A 19,918-nucleotide genomic window follows, 5' to 3' on the forward strand; every position below is an offset into this window, starting at 1 on the left:
TCCCGAATCGGGGTCAATGGCTTGGGGCTTCAGGTGTGTTCTAGAGAAAAAGCCGCATTATCTCTAATACCGTATTCGCTATGAAACTCGTACTTTCTCCATTCTAAATTTTATACAATGACAAATTTATCAAGCCTTATATACCAAACCATTCCGTGTACACTTTAATAAGCTTTTATTACGTATTAATTTTATGCAACTAAGAGGATTATGCAAGTAGGGATCATGCTAATAAATGGAGCCCTCTATATTAGATTATAGTATAGTATGGCAATCAATGATGCATTTTTTGTACAAGCATGATGGTTGACTGTTTTATGACATTTCATTACCTGTTTTATCATGAGATAAAGTTTCCCCTGCCCTATATTTGTTTTCAACATTTCACCATTCCACCTTATCACCACCTAGTTGGGGCTCATACAGAGTTTTCCCGGCGCATGTAAGGAACTCAAAGTCCTCTGCTTCAATGTTCAAAATCCTCGCAATTTTACTTCTAATTGTTTCTTCATCATCGATTGTCGAGAAAGTAAAAATCCCCTCACTTAGTGTCAAAGATTTTGCAAATGAGGATGGCAGTTCCACCCGTTTAATCAGACAACACTTAATACTTTTGGTTACTTCCTTTGGTTTCTTTGGGTTTCTGTTCATCATGTAGGTTTCTCGCGTCTGTTTTCTTGTCCTGGGCAGAAAGGAATAGTGTAGAGTGTGATTATATTATATAATGCCCATTTACCTATAGGGTTTTACAAGCTGAGCAAATACTAAACAAGCAAATTTGTGGAATTTATATGCCCCGCCCTCACGTGAAACAATAAGCATAAATTCTGCTTCAATGTTTTTTTTTCTTATTAATTTTTGGAAGTTTTTGTTTTGAAATTTTCGTTAATTAAAGGGCCATAAATCACCGCTTAAAATGGGTTCAATAAAAGTGCCAAGCAAATTAATCCAGAGCCCTTGAGACATTTAATCATGTGACCAATGTTACAAAAATCACTTTAGATATGTTCGCAATTATTGCATTGATAACAAAATGGCATTACAGACTGACAGACCGACTGACAGACGGACAGACCAAAATTAATATCCCCCGTTTCTGAGACGGGGGATAATTACTAAAATTGAAGCGGTCCATAATATAGCCCACAATATAATGTCCTATATTAAAGTAATGCATATTGACTAATCAACCGAAAGTAGCTATTTGTTGATTTTGATCACGGTTACCTTTGAACATTTTCACACTCCCATATGATATATATATATATATAAAAAATGACCTAACTTTTCCCACCCTTTTACATTTCCTCAGGGTTTGTGGTTTATCCATAGAAATTATAGAAAATATAAATTATAGGAAATATTAATTATAATAATCATATCATTTTAAAGGGCCATAACTCTAAAAAGATACATATATCACAGAAATCATCTCCCCTTGATGTGCACCTTCACACCACGATATTACTATGCAAAATTTGAACTCGTGCAATTCTCCCAAGAGGTTTGTGAGAAGTTGCAATACCTTTCGTGGCCAAACAAATTAACTTTATAATAAATTACCTGATAAACCCACCATAATATAGCATGGACGTACCACGGATGGACTTACAGACAAACTGACGGACATTGCCTCTCCCAATTACATGTATTTACCGTAAAAACTTACAAAGGCATCCTTGGATTAAATCCAATTGGGGAAGTTCCTGGAGTTTTCAGTTTCTGTGTAGATCCAAATGTTCTGGAGATGTTCATTGCTAGGCTGCTAGTGTTTCTCAAGACGCTTCTGGCCTGATCTACAATATACAAAATATGCCTAATAAGGAATAAAGAATAATTAAGAGAAATGCATGATATACACTTACTCATAAGCAGAGACATAAATAAAGAGGGACTGGTTACCCGTTCACAAACGTCAGTGTTTTCCATGTTTTCTGGCAAACATGCCCAGGTAAAGTGATTTTTATCCAGGGGTATAAATAAAATCAAGATCTAAATATAAAGGAGTCCACATACAATTGTGAAATTGTCTGTCAACAAATACAAACCTGTAGCAGTCGCACTTGTTACAAGAAAAACATCTTCTTCTGAAGGAATAAGAAATGCTTCGTTTTTGACAGCTACTGCCATCCAACCAGAACCTTCATGGCCATCTTGATCTGCTCTGTTGGGAGTCTGTCGTCTGTATTTCAGTCCAATGGCTTGTGGAAACTGAGATTTTATGGTCGATATCTCTATTTTATCGCCTGCAGAAACTGGTATGAAAATTCCATCAGCATTCATATGCGGTAACACCAGCACATGCCGGTCAGTAGATGCAGAAAACATTTTCCTGGAATAAATAAAAAGACCAAATATTTATTTTACCTTCTTGTCTAACTTACTCACTCTAAGGTGGTGTTAAAGGATGGCCCATGTCGCTTTTTCTAATATTTTAGTATAAATATATGAAAGAGACGTATCTTTGTGCCATTGTATGTAATATATTCATTGAATCAAAGTCAATACGTTAATTATTTTTATTTTTTTTTATTTTTAATAACAAATTAATGATCGAATTAAATGAATGATGTAGGCATGTATATATATACATGTAGTTGATGTCTACATAGATCTTCACTGTTCTTTGTGGTATTATACTACCTGTGTTTGAATAATTACGTTAAAGTTAAATTGCCCTAGGAGCGTGCGCTCGCAGCACTGCAAAAGTCCGACTACAGTGAGAAAAATCTCATCATTTTCATTAGGGAGAGATTTTTTCTCTCATACTATTCCCAATCCAGAATTAACCTTACTTCCTCGGAATTTTAAATTCCTATCCATAACATGCAGTACAACAAATAGCAGCCAAGCACACTTCACATGACAAATACTAGACGATTCATTGTGTACATATTTATGGTTTATGTTACTTTAAATCATAAGAATGCAGCCAAATCGTCCTAACATATGTCGACATGATCACCAATGTGAACAACATTCGAATTATCCTTCAAAATGTACATACCCGATTGAATAAAGATACCTGTATACAAATAGACATTATTTGTAATTGAGTCAGTATCGGACTCAAATGACAGAAAAATCTAATTTGACATTTCGGAAAAACAACTTTCGACCAAAACAGGAAATCGGATACTGGCACAAAAAACGGACCCGGAATCAGTTTAAATATCCGGAAATGACTTCTGCAGTGATAGCAAAAATTGAGTAATTTTATATTCTAGACATTTGTCGATGCAACTTTTGCGCATTATCTCATATTTGGTCAGTAACCATGCATCCAATATGGAAAAATATTGGATCCCACGTGATCAGTGTCAACCAAAAGAATTTCAGGATTCTAACCCGAGGCAGCTGGAAAAATAACGTTATTTCTAGTATTTTTGCAGCATTAAAACAGTTTCAATCTTCAATTGAAATGACTAAAACAAATTAAAAAAGGGTGCCAAATATTATGTTGATGCCACAGCATGTTTGTTTGATATTTATTTGTCTAAATGTATTAATAAAAAACATTGTATCAGATAAATCCTGAGGAAATGTATGTAATGTTTCTGTATTTGAACTTAAACTTAAAGTAGCAGCATCGTCTAGTGTGGCGAGTTCCAGATTTTCATATAGCCGATGCTTCTGGCCTAGACTAAGTCAACAGGCCAGAATCATTCTGGCTATAGTGCAGGTCACAATATATTAAATGGTCTGTACCTGAAAAAGGCATGGTTTTTTTTTTCTAAAATAATTGATCATTATTTTTTTAATTCTTGTTTTTGTGACTTGAATAACACTAATGCAGGTCTAAAGTGAAAAAGGGCACAGCAATTTTCATAATAAATTTGAACTTTGAAAAATTGAAGGGGGATGGAGCAATGAATCCACTGTATTATTTTATAGTTGGCGAGTTGACCTACTGAAACATTCAAGATGACATCGACCTGCACCATAAGAATTAAATCAAGGGTTTGCCTTCTTTTGATCTTTACATAATAGTTCTTTTCTTAAAATATTTTGAAATGTGTGTCGAAAATTACCCGCACACCCGGCCGTAAAACTTACGCAGGGTCAGAAGCAAGCAGGCCCATAGGCCTAACGTTATAACGTTAAATGTAACACGTGGCTGACCATGCCATAACTGTTACACACTGTACAACTTCGAAATAAAACAAACATATATAATAATATATCCGACTGAACGATGCCGATTGTGACTATGTAGCTTCATATCCAAACTTGTGCTAATGGAAACTGTATATACTCCACAATATACTCACCATTTACAAACAAAATCTTATAATTTCGCCGCCAGTGAAGAGATGCGGCCATTAACAGATTAGCCAATCAGACGAGCCGTTACAAAAGCGACATTAGCATATATCCCATGATGCGAATTATTACACAAATAAAAAAAAGTCACACATATTTTTTTCACACACAAATATAAAACAAAATCACACTCAAATATATATTTTTACACACAAAACATTTTTTTCACACACAAATATAAAAAAAAATACACAAAAATATTTTTTACACACAAATATTTTTTTCACACACACAAAGAAAATATTGAGCATAAATTTTATTTTTACACACAAATAAAAAAAAAATTACATAAACATTTATTGTTTTTACACACAAATTAAAAAATATTGAACACATACAAAGATATATTACAAAAAAAAATTTTTACACAAATGTTTTTACTTATTGAATTTTGCAACGATCGGCACGCCATAACTATACGCTAATACTAGCCGATTTTGTTTACCATAACTGCATGGTAACATTGAACTTTGAACTTGCGTAAGGAAATGTTCTGTGCAACGTAAAAGGACTACTTTTTTTAAAAGAAACACATGGCTTTGTTTACATTTTGACGAAACATTACGTGTATATTGTTGTTTTTTCATAGAATTTTGGAAAAATGTAAACAATATATACATGTTTTATATTTATATATGATTCAAACAATTTTTAAATTAACAATTGTATAAAGAAACGGAAAAATATCCCGACCGGGGCGACGTGCTTTCATTTTTGTTAAAAATGATGGGTGTCAAATGTAAACATTACCTCTGTGCCTATGTTCGTCCTACGATCGAGCCTTTGGGGTGGACGGGTGTGAGACCCTCTGATAGAGGTCAGTTATAAACATATCCTCTTGTCTTTGCTCTTTGAGTATTTAATCATGTGTATTATAAAACATGCACCGCTAATAATCCACGTGTTGACAGTTTCGCGTCACCACAAATACATTGTATCCATCGAACACAAGTGAATTTGTTTCATCTATCGATGGCGATATGGATCTAAACGTAGATTACATAATCACATGGCTCCCAAGGATGTAATATCGTCAAGTCAGACGACATCTCAAACACATTGAGCTACTTGAAAATCGGTGTTTTCACAACTTCCGCAAACTAAAGTGTGTAAGCGTGCGTCAGCTTCGCCTCGCTGCACAATAACGGTCACCGAGTTCACACATGTGGCCGTGTACAAATTCTTTATGTTATTACGCTATATATTAACTTTTAGCAAAATTGAATATATATTTAAAGTTCTGATCTGATTAAATAAAATTATCTCTGAAATTTACTTTGTTTGTCATGTTTATTTTACACTAAAATATTGAACTTTTTTGTCGTCGCGGATGAATAATTCTACCTTACGTGAAGCGTCATCATTCGCTGTTCAATTGAGTAAGCTCCTCCCACTTTTGACCGACTTTTATTGAATAATTACGTCACTTTCAAATGACGATTTTATTGCATAAAATATAAATAAAAAAAGTCGTGTGAGTGTAAATATAGGGATTGGATTTCGTTTTTATGTTAACCATGCTTGTATGGAGCAATTCCTCTAAGAATATATTCAATATGGGGCGCTAACGCGCCCCATAGAATATATTCTTAGAGGAATTGCTCCATACAAGCATGGTTAACATAAAAACGAAATCCAATCCCTATATATAAGACTGGCAAAATCTGGCTTGGAAATGACGTTTCCGTCTACCGAGCTAATACGTAATAATGCGACGTCGCGTATTGATTGTGACGTCATGATTACTTATGACGTCACAATATTGTAGTACGATATTTATGATATGACCGTTAATGGCTGAACGCCCGGTAACTTATGGGTCTAATTATAACGTATATGTTATAGTTACTACGGCTTTATTGTAATGTGCCACCTTTCTACTGAACAATACTAGTGGTATTTTCTGATGCGTTGATCCCATTGTTAAAAAAAAACATAAAAATATACACACATCACTGTCGTATTTTGCATTCACAGATATCGTCAGGAGAATGGATTGTAACGGAAACACAGAATCGATCCCGGGAAAGGAAGTGGTATGCAAAATAGGGATAATTGCAGACGTTCAATATGCTGATATCAATGATAAGTATAACTTCCGGAAAACAAGACTGAGATTTTACCGAAAGGCCTTGACCTTATTACAGCGGGCCGTCACAGACTGGAGCGCTGAAAAGGTCGATTGCGTCCTTCAACTTGGTGACGTCATAGATGGCTTTAACAAAGATGAAAACACTTCAAAAAGTGCACTCGCTACTATTTTTGAGGTACTTAGAAGGTTTCCGGGTCCGGTATACCACACATGGGGAAACCATGAACTTTACAACTTCACACAAGAGGAACTTAAGCGCTCCGCATTATTCAGTGGCATCATGCCCGAATGCGAATGTCCAAAGGGGAAATCTTATTATTCATTTCACCTCCACCGGAAGTTAAAAGTTGTCGTGCTCAACTGTTATGAAATAAGCATGCTCGGGTTACCGGAAGACTCGGCCGAGTACAAACAAGCCGAGGCGATGATAAAGGGAAATAACTCTAACGAAAATTTGAACAGTCCAGATGGCCTTCGCGGAACATGTCGTCGGTTTGTCAAGTTAAATGGCGCATTATCGGCATCACAACTGAAGTGGCTGACGGAACACCTTCGGGAGGCCGAATCAGCTAAAGTGAATGTCATTATAGTGGGTAAGTGATACGTGACACACTTCTTCATATCAGGAAAAATCGCATCTGATGTTTATCAAATTTATTTGTCTGGCGATTGTTGGCCAAGGAATTTGGTACTTTGTAAGTAGTGGGCTAGCTATCCTATATAATTATGTACACTAACTTATCTTGTGTTTTAATGTCTAGAAAAAGTAAATAATTGATATAAATACTAGAAATTGTCATTGGACAATTTCACAGGCTTTTCACCAACAAGGAATTTCGGTCAAGGTCATTCATATTAACAAACTTGGTAGTTCGTTATCACAACATGCTACTGTTCCAATTTTAGGTCTCTAGACCTTTCAGACCTTGGCAAGAAGTAGTTTAAAGATTTTGAATTTCTTTTCCTTTTGACCTTGAATGTAGGTCAAGGTCATGCATATCAACAAACTTAGTAGTCATTTATGTCAGCATGCTACAGGCATAATATTAGGTATCTAAGCCTTCTAGAACTTCACAAGAATTCGTTTGAAGATTTTAGGATTTTTGGCACATATGACCTCGAATGAAGTACATTTTGGAACTGATCGGGTCAGAAGATGACCGACAGACAGCCATTTTATATTTTGACGATTGAAGTTTGTTATCGGAATTTCTTAAAATGTACTTAAGGGATCTCAACTTCCATATGTAAGTTAACCTTTATGCCTATTTGTGTATATTTCATTTTGGAAACGATCAGACAGGCAACCATCTTGGATTTTGATATTAAGTTTTTTTCCCCGCTAAGTTGTAGTTTCCCAGTGTTTACCAAAAGGGAAAGAAGGGGAAAGTAGGGTTAAAGATCGCTCCTTTCTTAGCTTACACAGATCATTCAATGATGGGCGCCAAGATCCTTCTGAGATCTCTTGTTCACGTACAAAAGATATGATTTATATTGTTAAGATAAAGTAAGTGATGATTCTTTATTTCAATAACCTATGAAATGTTATCCACTGAGAAGTCACTTTGATTGACATTTGATATTTCAGGCCATTGTCCTATATATAAGCAGAGTGCAAACAGCATGGACCTTTTATTAAACTGCACCGACGCAATGACTGTCGTAACCGAATTCGGGGAGTGCGTCGTTTGTTACTTGGCCGGACATGATCACGAGGGCGGAAGTAGTGTTGATTCTTCCGGTATACTTCATGTGACGTTTCCGGGAACTGTAGAAAGTATGGAAACCGATTCGTATGCAACAGCACATCTTTACAACGATAAACTTATCATTCTTGGCAAGGGAAGTTATTCTACTTATAAAACTACTTTACGATATCCCATTGATTGAGTTCATCATGCACCTTAGTTTATATTTTTCTACAAAAGGCTTATTGTGATTTCATTGAGAGCAGATGAAGAAACTCATCCTACAAACTCTATTTTGGATAAAAAATATTTTATGTCGTATTGAGATGTTTTGATAATCTTTAAATAAACATGTTGAAATCGATTACAGTGATCTCTTATTAAATTATATATGAAATTATTTTTTTTTCTAAAAAGTAGAAATATTCTGTGCACATGTATATTTAACGAGACGCCATGTATATATTTATCTGCAATATGATGAAGAAAACATACATGTACATGTATACAGTATGTTTGTAGATACAGAAGTGTATCTATGAAATGAACAAGACATATACGTGCAGTGTATCTACAAACTAAACAAGACACAACACACATGTACCAATGCATGGTATATACAATATGGTCAAGACATATCACAAATGTACATGTATGTACATTTGTATACATGTATATGGGGATTTAGTGGATGGGGGTCTCCTGTCCTATAAATTAGCACCCTCTTTGCTTAGCTACATGTATAAAGCTATATACATGTAGATAGAGCATTGTACACATGCATAATATTTAACCCTATGAAACATTGAAATGTATATATACGCGCTTTATTTTCCTGTTTTAGTAAAGGTACAGGTAACATGCATAATTTGTTCCATAAACGTGCAAGTCCCTGACTCTTACAAACTTTTGATTTGTCAACAATTATTCTGTTGATGGTATTGATACTTTTGTGTCGAAGTATTAGAAAAAGTACTAGGTACATTGATAAATTAGTTGCCATGGAAACTAGCAAATTACTGCAGTGTGCACACGTATGAAGAGTACTGCATAATTGATTATGTCCATATGTAAACCTATTCATCTGAACATCATGATTTCGAATAGGTAAGAAATGATATAGAATATTATACACGTAATGTTGAAAATTATTGACTTTCAAAAAATCATCTAAAATTATAAGACCCGTGCATAAATATAAAATATTTAATGTTGTTAACAGTTAATGAGACAAACAAAACGTTGTACAACATAATAAAATATATATTTCCATGTTTCATTCGACTGGAGACCCACATAAATGTTTCTACATGTATAAGCAGAAAAAATGCATTTTTGTGTAGGCTCGCTTTCGGTTGCCATGGTAACATTTTAGTCCCAAACATAAATGATTTGTCATCAAATTGACCATGTTCTCTTCAAAAATCAATATGCATTTTGAAAGGTAACCAAAATTATAATATAAAACATTTTTGCTACAGCGAAAGCAAGACAGATTATAGCGCTAAATCAAAACATTTTCAAAAATCATTGGTTTCGAATATTTCTTCGTAACCATGGTAACAACCAAAACTAAATTGAAAATGTGCCATCCAATGGAACTTCCATCTTTTATTTAATAATATACTTGATTATTAAGTTGTTAAATGAACATTTAAATCACTTCCAACGGCTTAAGAACTTTAAATGTAAGAAACTTTAACATTTTTATGAAAGTCCCAAATTCCGGTTACTATGGTAACGTCATTAACGCAAAAAACATATTTTTTCATACAAAAACTGTAAAGGGTGTGATCTGCAGTTTCTAAATATACATGGGTTGATTACCAAAATTGTTGATGCATGTTATATACATGGTATATATATTATTGTACCATCAATAGAATATCCGGAATTTGCTTTTTTTTGTGTATTATTGTATTCTGTCTCCGTATCTTGTTTTTTTTTATGTTAGTTGTTAACTTCCGGTTTCCGAGAGAATAAAAAAAAAATTGAAGACAAGAAAGTGTTTGGATTTCTCTTCATAATATCCCTTCACAACCTCTCGCATCGCCAAGCCAGTACATGCAAAAGGGTGAAAAATCACTTTGAAACAAAACATTGGGTTTTCATGAGTTCCACCAAAAATTCTTGGGAGTTAAGGGGTTAAAGGAACGTCGCAAAGCGTCAAAATTGATGACGTCGCATGTAAAGATGACGTCACGTCATTGTCTAGTGTGTGTGAGCTGACTTTTCCGTACCCCGGTAAAAGACAGTTATCTTTTCCCTAGCAACCGCGGGATAACCCTGTCAAGTATGGGAGAAAACCCTGTCAAGTACACAGGGATCTGAGAATTAGTTACAGATTAAATAATCATGGACCCACCAGAGTGCCCTAAGACCATTTTTAGACGTTTTAGAGCTCTAGGTAATAAAAGCGATAAAAATCATGCTATACATGGTTCTATATACGAGAAGGGTGGAAAGCTAACAACATCTTTTTGTGTACACGCTGCACCTGATTAAATGAGACAAACAAAACAAACACGCGAACAAACAAATGAACAGACAGATGGAGAATGTGCAGGCAGACACGCACAGTTTGAACAAGATGACAAACGAACATGCTGAAAAAGGTGAAATTGAGACTATCGATGAAATTTTGTTTCTTATGCAGTAATGGTTAAAGAGACATAACTTTTGACCGGGTCTGGCACAAAGGTCTTTTTGTAAAATTACAATCATATGGTATTTCAGGTGTCTTGTTATGGTCGGAAAATTATCTTAGAAATTGACAACAAAAAGTATTTATTAATGATTCATTTTCTGAAATCGATAGGATTATTGCTGGAGTCCCCCAAGGTTCAATACTTGGTCCTCTTCTTTTGTTATCTTTATAAACGATATTGCTGATGAGCTTGAATCTTACGGACAATACAGCTCTATTGAAATCTTCATTTTTACGCAGATATTTTGAAAATGTACTTATTATCGAATAAGAAAAGATAAATAGGTGGGCAAAAAGATGGCTTGTACTTTTTCCCAACAAATCGTCCCTCACCCTCACCGACCAATTTATCTTAGCTACAGAAATTGTTTTTTTCACACCAGATTGACGCACAAATGTAGTACTCTAAATGACGATCTTTTCCGTTCAAATATAGTCGAAAATTCTCGTTGTACAAACTGTGGAAACCATTTTGAAAATGTTTACATTATTTCTTAGAATGTCCGAATTATTTAGCTGCCCGTACAAAGTTAATCAGTGAAATTAATGAGCAAAATCTGGAAATACACTTCAATTTGCTGGGTTTCTTTTGGCGATAAAAATTTGCCTTTGGAGGTAATTTTTTTTTAAATTATACACTTATATATTAGGTCCACTGGAAGATTATGAACATACATATAAATTTTAAACATACAAAAGCTTTTACTACAGAATAATTATAGCATTTAACAGAAATATATATTAGAGAGATTGGCAACTCCGCAATTTTTACGATCGACAGATGTACATTTTGTACCTCTGTATGTGCTTAGAGGTTTTTAGTTAAAGGGACAATTCGGTCTAAGAGTAGATTAAAACTTGCACATATTTCGGAAACAAACCAGTTCTAATGGAAATCAGATTAGTTGGTTTTATTGTGATATGCCAGAAAAGCCCAATGTAGTCAATTGTATGTGAAATATTCAATCGCCATTACACATAGCCTTGTATGCCGAACCCAGACCCTTGCCTGTGTAAAAAAAATTTTGTTAGTCTATAACTACTCAAAACACTCTTACAGTTGTGTTAACATTATTAGATGCATGTTTTTGTCTAAAAATAATTTCATCAACTCCTCAGTGGTTATGTATTGCATTTGTTTAACGTGCGTGACTTTCACTCGGGTAAGGGTACAGCGTTCATGTTGTACCTGCTTAATCGTATTGATCAACGATTTGTAATTTCAATGGTATTAATCAAAATACTTAACAATGTTGTGGAATTTGTCAATATTTCTTGTCATATATTTCATAAGGAATGTAGAACAATACATTTATGTCATATTTTGCTTCTTGGTTATATTACGAATTAACCTCACTGAATTGTCCCTTTAACAATCTTAAAGATGCTCCACCGCCGACAGACCCTAAATGATACTCATCATTTGAACAACAATTGGTGTTTAATCGTGTATACATATGTCTAATTAACACCAAAAAATATATAAAATAATTTATTTTGCTTTTGGTGCATGCGCAGTCAGAACTTCATTCTATATAGAACATAGTGCCACGGAATTTTTTCGGGATGCAATTAATTATTTCTAATATTTTTATCTTGAAGTAAGATTAGAAGCTCAAACTTTTCAGTGGTGGTAATGGTGTAAACTAAGTAACTTTTGTAACTGAAGAAAAATACCTAATCGTCTGATCCTGTTTTTTATAGTGAAAAAATACCATTCGTCAGCGGTGGAACATCTTTAAATAATTCAATTTTGCTTGTTACGAGCATTTTCATTGGCTTAAAAATTTACTTTATCAGCTCATAAAGGAAAAAATGGCGTCGCCGTTTGTAACGTTGCTTCTGATTGGTTGAGATGACGGCGTAATGATTTCATAGACAAAAGAGTCCCAAAATGAATTTTGAATATTGAAGAGATTATCTTTAGTAAACTGAATTATACAATGTAAGGATTAATTGGAATAGATTTTTTTATGTTATGGAGATATAACACAAAAATCTGAGTGTACTCAAAATAAACCGCTTTAGAGTACACTCAGATTTGTGTTATACATCTCCATAACATAAAAAATCTGTTAAAGTTAATCCTTAAATAGTTCAATACTAGACCGAATAACCTGTCTCTTGAAATGAGCTCCTTTTCTTTTTGTTGTCGTTTATTGAATAAAGATTAGATTTAAAGGAATGCTGCTGTATCAAAAATTTGCAAAATAAATATATTAAAGCCAAATCAATGGAATTAGACTGACGATAAAACTTTATGAAAAAAAAAAAAAAAGTTTTAAATATTACTTATGCATTTACTTGTCTACTTCATTAATTATGTACGTACTGTGTAGTTTCTAATGCAGACTCTAAAGTCTATGAAATGTATCATTATCTAGAGAAAATCAACAAAAATAATTCTTAGAATTAATTCTCATAATTGCCATATATGCAAAATCTTTAACCTACGTTATAAGGGAGATAAGCCTTAACATATTTTGTCACTCAGGTCAGTGTCAAACTTTTGGACGTGTCTATTATGTTAGGGGGGCGCCGGTAATGGGAGTGTTGTTTAATAATTATCTTTCGGCATCGCTGGTGTTAAAAGTGACCAGTTCGTACTCAACACAAATTCTGATATCACTGTCTTTTCCATATCAATGAATCGTTGAATACAAAGTACATTATGTACTAACTTAGGTATTTTCGACTAACCTGCTCTACCTACTATACAGCACAGAATAGACACGCCCGCTAAAGTTTTGCCACTGGGCTTGTCACACTCACACCGTAAACTAGCCTAGAGCAGTTTATTCGAGAACAGGTAAAATGGTGGTGTTACGGCTGGCACCGATATTGCTTCTAACTGTCTTACTATGGGACATAGAGGCTAAACACATGAAGAATTTCGATAAGAACAATCTGGGACGTATGAAATTAGTAGATTTCAAAGTTTTGCGTCGTGAAGCGAAAGAAAGGGCACATGGTACTAAAAAGTTTATGGTAAGTTGACCTCGATCGCTGTGTTTACCTGTACAGTACCTGTGTAATGTATATTTACAGGTGTTGGATGAGCTGTCTCGTAGTAAATGCTGTCAAATGTTTCATCATTTATGTTACCATTTTTAACTTACCTGTAACTTTTTGTAAAATCACAGTAAAATGAAGTTTGACTGCTATTTACCTGTTGACGTAGAAATCTATGTTATAAAAGGGACAATTCATGAACACTCAGGCTAATATTTTTACATAGCCAAGAAGCAAAATATGGCATAAATGTATTGTTCTACATTTCTTATGAAACATATAACATAAAATATTGACAAATTCCACGTCATTGTTTAGTATTTCAATTGATACCATTGTAATTATAAATCGTTGATCAATACGATTAAGCAGGTACAGCATGTATATGTACCCATATCCGAGCTAAGTCACGCATGTTAAACAAATGAACTACATAAACATTGTGGAGGTGATAAAATGAATTTTTATGCAAGACAATTAACCTAATAAGGTAAAACACACTACTGTCAGAGCGATTTGAGCAGTTCTAGACAAAAGTAACATTATACTCAACGAGCAAGGGACAGGTTTCGGCATACAAGATATGTTCGACCACAATGTGTTATGGCCGACAGCGAGCGAATATGAACATTTCACATGCATTTCACCACCATGGGCTTTTCTGGCATATCACAGTAAAACCGACTATCTAATTTCCATTAAAACTGGGTTTTTTTCTCGATATATGTACAAATTTTAATGTTCTCTTAGACTGAATTGTCCCTTTAAGCTCCCTTATAATATTATCGGGTTTTTTTTTTTTAGAATTTTTAGGTCTTCTCAATAACTGAAAGGCCAAGAATACTGATATTTGGCCTGTAGCATGCTGTGATGTAATTAATGTTGGATCTCGATATTGAGAAAGTTCTGATGGGCAATAAACCGAACACGACGTAATGATAAAAAATGTCTTGTCGTGCTATACCTCTAACATTGTTGGTGTAGCTGTGATGAAGTTTGTTTAGATAAATGACCTTGACCCTTTTTAAGGTCATAGGGTCAAAATCGCTAAAATCTTTTAAACAACTTCTTGTGAACAACTAAGATATCTACAGACATGATGTTGGCCCTGTGACATGCTGGGATGAAGGTGACTAAGTTTGTTAAAAAATAATGAATAACCTTGACCATCATTCAAGGTCACAGGGGTTCAATAGGCAAAAAGTGTTTAAACAACTTCTTGTGAATAACTAAGATGCCTAGAGACCTGATATTGGCCTGTGACATGCTGGGACGAAGGGTTACCAAGATTGTTCAAAAGAATGACCTTGAACTTCATTCAAGGTCACAGGGATCAAATAGGCTTCTTTAAACGACTTGCTGTGTATTCTATATGATGTATTGTCTAATTAACACTCAGAAGACCATTAAGGCCCATTTGGCCTCTTGTATAATTTCCTGTCTCTATTCAAGAAACCGTGCAAAAACAGAATACCGATACGCTCAAGTAGGAGTGTAGCATACACTACATCAGACTATCGATATATTGCGATTGTATGCCTTTCTACGCATTCAATTGATGGCAATTTCAAATTTCAAAAAGTTGATAACAATCGCCGATAGTTACTGCCAAACTATCGACTGTTTCAAAGTCAGTTAACTTGGACTAAAAAGTAACAGACAACCAGTCACGATAAAATGTCACTTTTTCCATGGATGCTATTCAATCAAAAAGAAAACACCAACAACGTTCTTTTATAATGGATAGCACTCATATTGCATTGTAGTTCCTTATGGTGTGGAGATTCAAAGTTCTAGTTATACAAATGGTGGAACTGACCCCCGGGGATCTGAGGGGCGGGGCAAAAAGTGGTCAATTTGTAATTGCTCTTTCCATTTCGACTTTTTCTCTGAAACCAACAGCATTGCATAAAACTAATATTTTATGTATTGGTAGCATCCTTATGGGATAGGGATACAATTTTACAAATGGTGGGCCTGATAGGTGGGACCAAATAAACAATTAAATGATTACTGGGTATTATTTGACGCTTCTGTTTAATATTTAATGTTTTCATTTTTACAGCACAGGAAACACAGCGCGCATGCTGTTTTGATCGACCAGGAGGATGTATTACAGAAGAAACATATGGAATTTTCACACGTCAAAAGTAAGGCTAATCAAGGGATCTTATATTAGATGTATATAGATTATTTATGTTATTAGGTCACCTGACCATATAGGTCATGGTGACCTATTGCGATAGCCTTTTGTCCGTCGTCGTCCGTCTTGCGTTAACTTTTTGTTGTGAACACGATAACTTGAGTAAATGTGAACCGAGATTGATGAAACTTTGTATGTAGCATAATATTAACAAGATCTCGGACGAGTTCGAGTTTCAGGGTTGCTGGGTCAAGTTCAAGGTCACTGTTACTATTTTTCGAAAATCCCTATCAGCACTCTAGTGGCTTCATTCCTTGAGTGATTTTGATCAAACTGCACACAAATACAAAGGACTGAAAAAGTTTGGGTTCAAGGTTGCAGGGTCAAGGTCAAGGTCACCGTTACTATTTTTAGAAAATCCTTTTCAGTGCTCTAGCGGCTTCATTCCTTGAGTGATTTTGATCAAACTTCACACAAATTTAAAGGACCATAATATTTTCGACAAGATACAGTTTCAGGATTGCCAGGTCAAGGTCAAGGTCACTGTTACTATTTTTAGGTCACCTGACCATACGTCATAGTGACCTACTGCAATAGCCTATTGTCCATCGTGCTTTAACTTTACTTTGTGAACATGATGACTTGAGTAAATGTTAACCGAGGTTGATGAAACTTTGTATGTAGCCTTATATCAACAAGATTTCGTACGAGTTCAAAAATGGGAATTATTCGACAGTAACGTACAAGTTATTGCCCTTTGTTCTAATTTTATCATTGTGCTTGTGAACAAGATAACTTTGGTAAATGTGAACTGATTTTGATGAAACTCTGTATGTAGCCTTATATCAACAAGATCTAGGATGAGTTTGAAAAAGGGAATTTTTCGACGGTAACTATATTATAGAGTTCATGTCCTTTGTAATAATGCTATTATTGGACCTTGTGTTCTAAAGATATTGTGGTGCTTTATCAGAATTGTGAATTTTATAACCCTTGGCCTCTTTGTTTGCCCCTGGGGAGGAGGCTAAGTTTGCTATAGTTTATATTGAATACTTCTTGGGTATATTTTGTTTATTTTCTACTGGAAATTGTTCAAACTTTTGATTCACATTATAACCACAAGAGGACATTTTGCTATTATGTCATTTTGACCCTGTTTCATTCCCAAAGGCTGAGGGGTGGAGCCCAGTAGGGTCCAAATGGCTTAAATTTTTAGGTCACCTGACCATAGGATGATAAAATTAGAAAGAAAAATAACAACCATATGTCAGTTATGATAAATTGTTCCAGTATGCAAATTCATCCAAGACCTCATTGCATACAGAGTTTCATCAACATCAGTTCATATTTACTTCAGCTTCTGTGTTGAATACAGGAGGGAAAAAATTAACACACCATGTGTTAAAGTCCCTCATAGCTATTATGTTGGCCCTTACATGACAAATTACTATTGAATGTCAGGTGACCGTTAAGGCCCATGGGCCTCTTGTTATGTAATATTAGATTGACCTGTAACAGATGTAATAAATGTGACCTATATTATATCTAACAGTTGATGTAAAAATTTGAACTGTACTATATATCTCACCTGTGACCTATATTATTACAGTGGAACCTCCCGAAACCGATCATGGTCGGTGCATATAATTTCGGCCGGTTTAGAGAGGGTTCGGTTTGGAGAAGTGAACCGAATACCGATCATCACGATCCGGATTTAATCGATCGGAAGTCGTTTTTTACATTAGTGCACTGCATGTATGCCTAGTGTTCGTTAAAACCGACCAATATTGATTGTTAATGTGAATGTTGTCACAAAAGAGAAAAATCATACGTTTAAAAGGAATGGATTACAGCAAACTTGACTTTGCTACCGCTTATAAATGTAGTTTAGTTAGTTGCGTGAATGTTCTTGGGGATGTTCTCGTCTGCAACCTACATACGACCGATCGCTTCCGGTTACGTCAAGAATCAAATTATATGGTCTAATTACACGATGATCAGTCGATGCCGGTCATTATATGACATAGTCATTTTCTAAAACAATACATGGCTTCGGCTTCTTCATACAGATAATTTACGTTATCCGACAACTACAAATGTAAATAAAAAAACCCGTGTAATTTGAATTTGAATTATGTTTTAAAAATAATTTAGACAAATTCTGGGAAAACCAAGACCTACTCTATAATTATAGAGCAGAGTTGTCATTATAAACTGTGTTAACAATATAAACATGAACACCTTGAAATTATCAACATGGAAATCGAACATTTCTTAAAAACTTTAACTAACGAAAATTTATAGATTATTACCTGCAATGCTACATGTACATTATATACTGTATCATGTATGTATTTTATTGTATGATTATGAGTCCAGTGTAGAGGACCTCAATCCTGTACTGGAAAATAAACTTAACTTAACTTAATACGAAACTTTCTCTTTATTACTAGCTCTGCTTGTTTTCCTACAGTAAACAAACCGCGTGCACATGGTAGACCTTCGTTAGATATCTAAACAATAGGCATGATTAAATAATTACACCACCATCTCGGGTATAATTACTGTGTACATATACCTATAGCTTTTACACCTGTATACATGCCCCAGGACATGGCATGCGACAACTATGGTACAGGTACGTGTGTATTTCACGGTCGGTTGATCAGACCTCAATGCAATCTATCGGTGTCGCTCAGGTAAGGCCGGTTTTCAGAAGTGTATTTTAGTTAAATTTGACTATTCCGATCTTAAAATCGGTCCGGTATTCGGAATTGGAGGGATCGGTTTTGGGAAGTTTTTATATACTATTAATAAAGAGGAATTCATTCCGTACATGACATCCATGTTCGGTTTCTAGAGGTGATCGGTTTTGAGAAGGTTCGGTTTTGGGAGGTTCCACTGTATTATATATATATATGTAACATGTGATTTATTTTATAAATAATTTTTTTTTTCTTCAAAAATGAAGCAATTGGAAAAACAATCTAACATGTGATAAATGTGACCTATATTATATATGACATGTGATAAATATGACCTATATTATATCTAACATTTGATAAATTTGACCTATATCATATCTAGCATGTGATAAATGTGACCTACATTGTATCTAACATGTGATAAATGTGACCTATTTTATGATTAACAGGGACAGAGTGCACCACTGAATGTGACTACCACGAGGTTTGTGTCCGTCACAAGGCAACTGGAAACACCAAATGCATCCACAAGAAATTCCTTAAAGCCAGGTAAGTGCTAATTACACAAATTGTTATATGACTGTAAATTTTGTCGTTTTCTGATTGGTCTAGATCTATTGCAATTGGACAAGTCTTGACAAAATTCAATGTCAACTTGAGACAATCAAGGTCACACAGGTCAAATTGACTAAAATCTTTAAACAACTTCTTGTGAATAACTATAAGAGGCCAAGAGGCCTGATATTGGAATTATAGCATGTTTGAATGAAGGACTACCATGTACCGTATTTTCCCTATTAAGAGCGCCTCCTCTAATAAGGGCGCCCCCACGTTTTTTGCTGAAAAAAAAATCAAACTAATTTCATACAATTTTTGTGGCAGATTGTGATGATTTGTCATTGTAGATGCTAATAAAATACTGTTTCACACCAATCGGATGCTTAACAGATATCCGATCAGCTATAAATTTATTGCACTGGGCAACTTAGGACATCTTTGCCAAGTGTTTACGCATAGAAACAGCGAGAACACCATGTTCAAAACAAAATGTGTCACTTGAATGCCCCACACACACATGTATGGTTGAAGACTAACTGGCAACAACATTTTGGCGATGTCTATACAGGTTTTATGAACTGTATATCTATGATAAAGGTTCCTAAATAACAGGAATGTTATCATTTCTAATCATTTTATTGTGTGCTCTTGTCGGTATTTCCCATCTGCCACAAAACGAAAGTAGCGATC

General features: G+C 34.7%; 3 protein-coding genes across 3 annotated transcripts; 2 read left to right on the forward strand and 1 right to left on the reverse strand.

The window, feature by feature from the left end:
• Positions 1-388: 388 nt before the first annotated feature.
• On the reverse strand, positions 389-3,110 carry LOC138313927 (uncharacterized; the record flags this gene model as incomplete). The annotated part of the gene is made up of 3 exons (XM_069254163.1): positions 2,049-3,110; positions 1,670-1,796; positions 389-682 (listed from the first exon to the last, which is right to left on the reverse strand). Coding segments are annotated over exons 1-3 (701 nt in total), but the record flags the coding sequence as incomplete, so codon positions are not given.
• A 3,021-nt stretch (positions 3,111-6,131) lies between these two features.
• On the forward strand, positions 6,132-10,096 carry LOC138313926 (manganese-dependent ADP-ribose/CDP-alcohol diphosphatase-like). The gene is made up of 2 exons (XM_069254162.1): positions 6,132-7,008; positions 8,004-10,096. Exons 1-2 carry the CDS (start codon positions 6,315-6,317, stop codon positions 8,303-8,305), a joined length of 996 nt encoding a protein of 331 aa, XP_069110263.1. The 5' UTR covers positions 6,132-6,314; the 3' UTR covers positions 8,306-10,096.
• Positions 10,097-13,541: 3,445 nt separating this feature from the next.
• On the forward strand, positions 13,542-19,219 carry LOC138313925 (uncharacterized; the record flags this gene model as incomplete). Its single annotated transcript, XM_069254161.1, has 3 exons — positions 13,542-13,798; positions 15,888-15,972; positions 19,120-19,219. Coding segments are annotated over exons 1-3 (359 nt in total), but the record flags the coding sequence as incomplete, so codon positions are not given.
• Between the last annotated feature and the right edge of the window lie 699 nt (positions 19,220-19,918).

The sequence above is a fragment of the Argopecten irradians genome, unplaced genomic scaffold, assembly GCF_041381155.1.
Source record: "Argopecten irradians isolate NY unplaced genomic scaffold, Ai_NY scaffold_1071, whole genome shotgun sequence".
Classification (NCBI taxonomy): Eukaryota; Metazoa; Mollusca; class Bivalvia; order Pectinida; family Pectinidae; genus Argopecten; species Argopecten irradians.

Excerpts from the sequence above, each read along its gene's own strand:
- LOC138313926 (XM_069254162.1), top strand. The coding sequence starts at position 6,315 with ATGGATTGTAACGGAAACACAGAATCGATCCCGGGAAAGGAAGTGGTA. Across the intron at positions 7,009-8,003 it reads AGTGAATGTCATTATAGTGG|GCCATTGTCCTATATATAAG; the intron begins GTAAGTGATACG and ends TTGATATTTCAG.